The sequence below is a fragment of the Cricetulus griseus genome, chromosome 3, assembly GCF_003668045.3.
Source record: "Cricetulus griseus strain 17A/GY chromosome 3, alternate assembly CriGri-PICRH-1.0, whole genome shotgun sequence".
In the NCBI taxonomy this organism is placed as follows: domain Eukaryota; kingdom Metazoa; phylum Chordata; class Mammalia; order Rodentia; family Cricetidae; genus Cricetulus; species Cricetulus griseus.
The window spans coordinates 96,910,840-96,917,457 of record NC_048596.1 but is presented as its reverse complement, the minus strand read 5'-3'; the positions used below and the strand labels follow the sequence as shown (position 1 = coordinate 96,917,457).

The following is a 6,618-nucleotide window of genomic DNA, read 5'->3' as shown; positions in this document are numbered from 1 at the left end:
TAATGAATCTACTGCATCACAATGGTGGCCATGTAGATAGGTCCCTTTGGATTTTCTTCCCCCCCTCCACTTTCTGCTTCTTAGACTCAATTTTTATTTTTCAGTCCTTAAGCTGGTTGATTGTTTTCCTGCTCAGACTTAACTTTAATTCCTCTAGTGAATGTTTTGTTTCAGTTATGTTTTTAGCTCCATAATTTGATGCTTTTTTTCATTTTAAATCATTTTTATCTTTGTTGACAGTCTGATGTTAGTAATTGATTTCATTTATTTAATTTGTTCATGTTTTCTATCAGCCTTTAATTTGTTTAAGACAGCCGGTTTGTTTTGTTTGAGACTGTAGTCCCATGAAGCCTAGCTGGCCTCAGACTTGCTGTGTAGCTGAGGGTAACCTTGAATCTATCGTCTTCCTGCCTATAGCCCCTGAGAATGGGGTTGCAGGTGTGTGCCTCTACATCTGGTTTATGCATTGCTGGGGTCACTCACGGGTTCTTTTGGGGGTGTGAGTTTTGAGACAGGTTTTCTCTGTATTGCTTTGGAACCTGTCCTAGAACTTGCTCTGTAGACCAGGCTGGCCTTGAACTCAGAGATCCACCTGCCTCTGCCTCCCAAGTGCTGGAACTAAAGGCGTGCGCCATGACCACCCATCTCAGGGATTTTTGCATGTTAAGCTGGCACTGTCTACAGAGCCGCATCTCTATCCTGAGGTACTGTTAATGTCTCGGGCCAGTAGGGCCACTGTCTTGGTTCCTTGAGGAAGTTTCTGCTTGTTTTCTGTAACTGGAATGCCTTGTGAGCTTTGGTACTGGGAATCTGGACTTTGACTTGTAATGATGCCATGCTGCACATCAGATTTTTGGACTCTACTGCTTTGCTTATTGTGGAAGGCCTTTTAACTATGTGTGGTTACTGGAGTCTCTGTTAGCACAGATTCGGATTATGCTTGGGTAAATATTTCCTTTGAATTTCTAGAGCTGTCCTAATCATCCCCATGGCAAAGTATGCTTGGTTACTATAAAAGACAAGAGCGTCAAGGCCACAGTCTGTTATTTGTGTGTAGAGATCAGTGGTTAGGCCAGTTAATTATGGTGCTCCTGGAAACCAGATAGATCAGAAGACTATTGCATTCTTTTTGTTTGTTTGTTTTGGTTTTTCGAGACAGCGTTTCTCTGTGGGTTTGGAGGCTGTCCTGGAACTAGCTCTTGTAGACCAGGCTGGTCTTGAACTCACAGAAATCCACCTGCTGCCTCCTGAGTGTTGGGTTTAAAGGCGTGCACCACCACCGCCCAGCTGACTATTACATTCTTATTTGACCTGTATGAGAAGAGTTTGGGGCCAGGTTAACAGAGACTAATTTGAATTCTATAAATGGTTATAGTACTTTACCCTGTTTCCAGATTTGTCCAAGCTTATAGGTCTGGAGCCCTTAAATGAAAGGGAGACCACATTTCCTTGAGTTAAATCTTTCTGTTTCCTGCTGGCCTTGTACAGGGTGATAAACACTGGGAAAAGGAAATAAACCTCTCACAGATTACTGGACTTTGTCTCTTAACTGCAGTATTTTCGGGTAACACCCCAAATCGTCACACCCCAAATCATCATAGGTAGATCTAGCTCAGTTTTGTCTCATAGAGTCTGACGGGGGTTGTTTCTTTAGGATACATCATTGTAGCACATACTCTGCAACTTGCAGAATCTCTACTTGGTCCTATGACTATAGAGTGAGGACTGTTGGACTAGGAAAAGGCAAACGTTAGCCACTCAGAGGATGGTAAAGCAAAGCCAGTTGCATCCTGGAAGGATGACAGATTAGTGTCACCGTCAACTTGGAGATTTCTACCCCACCTTCATTCAGGTCAACTGTTTGGCCTGTGTAAAAACCAAGAGAATGACAATGGATTATAAGTTTAACTGGGTGGTGACTCCAATCAGATTTTTGTTTGTTTGTTTGTTTTTTTAATGAATTATCCCCTGGTATGCAGTTACTAATTCGTTTTGTTTTCCTTTTATCCTTAGTAAAGGCAACCAGAAGCATGTTTGCTTTCAGTTGACAAGAGCAGCAACGTATTTCCACTGTCTTTTAAAGATTTTATTGGTTATTATTATTTTAAACAGGACCTCTATATAGTCCTGGCTGTCCTGGAACTTGTTATGTAGATCAGGCTGGCTTCAAATTCACAGAGAGTCTCCTGCTTCTGCTTCCTAAGTGTGGTGATATATTATTTTATGATTTATTAAAGCTTACCTGAGGATTCAGAAAGCAAAGTCAGCCTCAAGCTATAGAGTTCAGGCAGTTGTGGTACATACCTTTAATTCCAGGACTCAGGATTAAGAGGTAGACAGATTTCTGTTAGTTCAAGGCCATCATGGCTGACACAAGAGTGAAGAGTAACAGAGCTCATGCCTTTGATCCCAGAACCTGGGATCACATGCCTATAATCCCAGTATTAGGGAGGTATATAAGACAGGAGCAAGGTCTCAGTGCTGGCATTCATTCTTCAGCCATATTGAGGATAGGAAGACATTGAAGTCTCAGGATTCTCCAGCCACACTGAGGAGAGGCTTCAATCTGAGGTTTAGTGGAGCCAGAATCACCTTTCACTCTGAGGTAGAGTAAGGCCTAGTGATCAGCTGCTTTGATTTTCTGATATTCAGCTTGAAGTTTGAACCCCAATATCTGTATCTTTTAATTTTCACGCAACACCCAAGTGCTAGGATTGAAGACACCTATCATCATGCCTGGCCTTAAGATTTTGTTTTTTTAAATTATGTATAGGTATGTGTGTCTGTGTCAGGGTATGTGCACATAGTTCAGTTGCCCACAGAGGCCAGAAGCCATCAGATTTCCTGGGGCTGGGATTATAGGTGGTTGTGAGCCACCTGATACGAATGCTGAGAACTAAACTCTGGTCCCCTATGAGAGCTCTTAACCACTGAGCCATCTCTCCATCCCCTCATCTTATTTTGAAGGCATATCAATTCATCAGCTCTATGTTATAATTTAGTTGCCACATGATTTCAATCAGCTTTCCCTTCCACAAACAGAACTGGTACATTGATAATATTATTGCAGATTGGAGCATTATTTGTAATTTATGAGGGAGTAGTAGACTCTTCTAGACTTAGTGGCATGTCTACGGGCAGGAAATAAATCTGATAAAAATTCAGAGGCCTTCAACATCAGAGAAATTTTCCCAGGATCCTGTGATATAAGGTAAAGGACAAATTGTATATGACCTTCCACAGTCAAGGAAAGGGTAGAACTGCTGATAGCTTCTGGATTTGAGAGGTGAAATGTTCTCATTTGGGTGTGCTACTCTAGCCTGTTTACTGAGTATCTGGGAAAAGCTGCTTGCTTTAAATGTGGTCTGAAGCAAGGGAGGGCTCTGCCACAGATCAAGGATGCTGTGCAAATTGCTTTGCTACTTGGGCCATGTGATCCAGCATATCCAAAGATGATCCTGAAGTCATAGTGGCAGACAGAAGTGTTAAATGCAGCATTTGGCAGGATGCTGGAGGTGAACGATGGCAGAGGACCTGGATTTGGGGGTAAAGTCCTGTCATCCTCTGGATATGCATTCTTTTGAGAAATGGCTTTTGGCTTGGTGGTGTTAGGACACTTAATTGTGGGTCACCAAGTGACTCTTTACCATGAATTGTGAATCATGAGTGGGCTGCTGTCTGACTAACCAAGGCATAATTTTGAGCATGCACAGTGATTTGTTCTCAAATGGAAAGAGCATGTGTAATATTGGACTTGAGCAAGCACTGAAGGCACAAGTAAGCTGCATGAAATGACTCCCACCACAGTCCCTGCGCCTGCTCCACTGACTTCTTCCCAATCTGCATCCGTGACTTCCTAAGCAGTTTCCTACAATCTGTTAACAGAGGAAGAGAAAACTGTACAGCTTGGTTTGCAGGGGGGAGGTTCTGTGTAATATTCAGACACAATAGCCCATTTCTGGGACATCATACCTAAAAGGCATTCGTAGATGACAGGAGGCCATGGAAGTCTTAAGAAACAGAGTTGCTTTATTATTTTATAGTCTTATTGTGTTGCCCAGGCTAGCTGTCAGCTTCTGGGGTCAAGTGATCCTGAGACATTACCACTATACTTGGTGACAAAGTAGTGTTTCCATGAATTACACTGCCATTGAGAGAATGACCTGACATGGGTTTGGGCCAGACCCAGGTCCCTAGATTAGGGCCTAATCTGGTCTTTGTTTAAGATTTGGTCTCTGTAGCAGTACCTTATCTGTGAGTCCAAGGAGACCCCAGGGTTCTGGCTTGGGAGTTAGGCTCATTTGGAACCTATAGCATAGACTCTGCTCTGGTCTTAGGATCTGTATTGGTTAATTTTTGGTTAACAAGTTAGGGTCATCTGGAAAGAGGGAAGATCAATTGAGAAAATGCCTCCATCAGATTGCCCTGTAGGCAATTTCTTGATTAATGATTTATGGGGGAAGGCCCAGCCCATTGTGGGTGGTGCTGTAAGCTGAGCAAGCCATGTAAAGCAATCTAGTAAGCAGTGTTCCTCCATGGTCTCTACTCTGCTTGTATTCCTGTCCTGACTTCCCTCTGTGATAGATGATAACCTGTCCTGGCCAGGTGCTTTTGATCCTGGTATTTAATCATAGCAATAGAAACTAAACTAAGATTGTCAGACCAGAACCCAGAAAAGATCTGACCTGACCATCTTTCAGAATGAGGCTCCTGGATATGACTTGACCTATTTGTGTGGTCTAAATGACACCCCAGGGTTGTCTGGCTGTGTGCCTGTGTTAGATTTGGGCTCTCAGGTAGGGGCTTCACTTATGTTCAGGACTGACAGGACCCCAGAACTTAGCCTCAAGGCCGATAGGCCTATCTGAGCACATTGAAACCCATGTCAAGTCTTAGGCTTTATCTAGGAGAGACGGGAAGGACTGGGGCTTTGTTGCTTCAAATCGGTTCAGGGCAGATTGTGGTCTGTTAGATTTGCTCTGTGTCTTCTAGTAAAGCTGTAGGTATTCTCAAATAATTTTGGCTTTTTCAACAACTGGAAAGGAGACAGCATGAACTTAGAAGGATAAATATAAGCAATTCTATTTTGGGGGTTAGTAACAGAATGTTCTAAGAATTCAACAAGTCATAGCTGCAAGAAGAGGCCTCCATTGAGCCATAACCTGTTAGGACAGACTGCCTACTTCTTGTTCTCACAGGCCATAGTCCCAACTTCTCAAGCTGATAATGCCCTCTTACCCAGGTAACTCCCTTGCTCCTCTCATGTTCTGTGACTTCTCTCTGATGTCTTGGGGTGACTGCTTTCCACAGAGCATTTTCTCTATGTGTTGCCGGATCTCCTTAGTTCTCACCCCATAAATGAGAGGATTCAAGGCTCCTGGGAGCAGCAGGTATATGGCACTGAGTAGGTTCTGAACATCTTGAGACACAGTCTTGGCTACTCGAAAGACAATGGAAGTGGAAAGACCGGAAAGATAGATGGTGAGGATGACCAGTAAGTGGGAGCCACAAGTGTGCAAGGCCTTGGCTCGGGCTCCCCCAGAAGAGATCCCGAAGGCAGCATAGATGATACGGGTGTAGGAGGTTCCCAATAAAGCCAGATCAAAGGTCACAGTGACCAACCGCATAGCCAATCCCAACCGGTTGTTGAAGGTCAGGTCTCCACAAGCTATGCTCAGCAGTGCGATGTATTCGCAGGTGAAGTGTCTTATTACTGATGTCCTGCAGAATCGAGTTTTTGCAGTTAGTACCACTAGGGGCACTGCCACTCCTAGGCTCCGTGTCAGGGCAAAGGTGGCAATCAGGCCCAGTAAGTGAGAGGTCATCAGTTCAGTATAGCGAAGTGGGTGACAAATGGCCACATAGCGATCTAGGGCCATGGCCAGTAGGAGATTGTAGTCCAGAAGGAGCGTAAAGTAGATAAAGAACATTTGCGCTAGGCAGCCACGCAGTGAGATGGGGTTAGCGTAATGCACAAAACCTTCCAGCATTTTAGGCATCACAGCAGTGGAGGCACAGATGTTGACAGCCAGGAGCAGGGCAATGAGCACGTACATGGGCTGATGCAGACTCCTCTGGGCCACCACTGTATGGATGACTAAGGCATTGGCAGAAATGATGGACACATAGAGGAAGGTAAGAGGCAGGACCAGAAGGGGTCGCCCTTCCCGCAATCCAGGGAAGCCCACCAGGTGGAAGCTGGTGTATGAAAAGTTAAAGATGCTGGTGTTCCCATTCTCACCCATCGACTTTGGTCCTGGGCTGGCACCAGGCGTGAGAATCGGAGGCTGTTAGAACAAAATGGTTATTTTAGGAGCCCAAGGCTTGCATGATAAAAATTAACCTGTGTGGTATGTGTAAGGATTCAGGCATTATGCTGGCTGGCCTGCCCCCGTCACCTGGCTGAAGGCACTCAGGCAGTACCCTGGTCAGCCCAGGCTTCCATGATTGCACTGTCTGCACGCAGGTGCGAGGGACTCCTTTAAAAGACAGATCCCTGCTCACTTAACGATCGCTTTCCCTCTTTCCTGCTCTTCACCTAGGGCAGACCGGACTTTTTTCCTGTCTCCCTCTTTTCTTCTGTTTTCTCTCTGTCTTTATGTCTCTTTACTTCTGTTC

The 6,618-nt window shown here is 44.6% G+C and overlaps 1 protein-coding gene across 1 annotated transcript; it reads right to left on the bottom strand.

Moving 5' to 3' along the window:
- Positions 1-5,234: 5,234 nt before the first annotated feature.
- LOC100761875 (olfactory receptor 52E8) lies at positions 5,235-6,245 on the bottom strand. Its single transcript, XM_027407956.1, has one exon. The coding sequence runs from the start codon at positions 6,243-6,245 to the stop codon at positions 5,235-5,237; it is 1,011 nt and encodes a 336-aa protein (XP_027263757.1).
- Positions 6,246-6,618: the final 373 nt, after the last annotated feature.

Bases quoted from the DNA above. Each gene is read 5' to 3' on its own strand.
- LOC100761875 (XM_027407956.1), bottom strand. From the start codon at position 6,245: ATGGGTGAGAATGGGAACACCAGCATCTTTAACTTTTCATACACCAGC.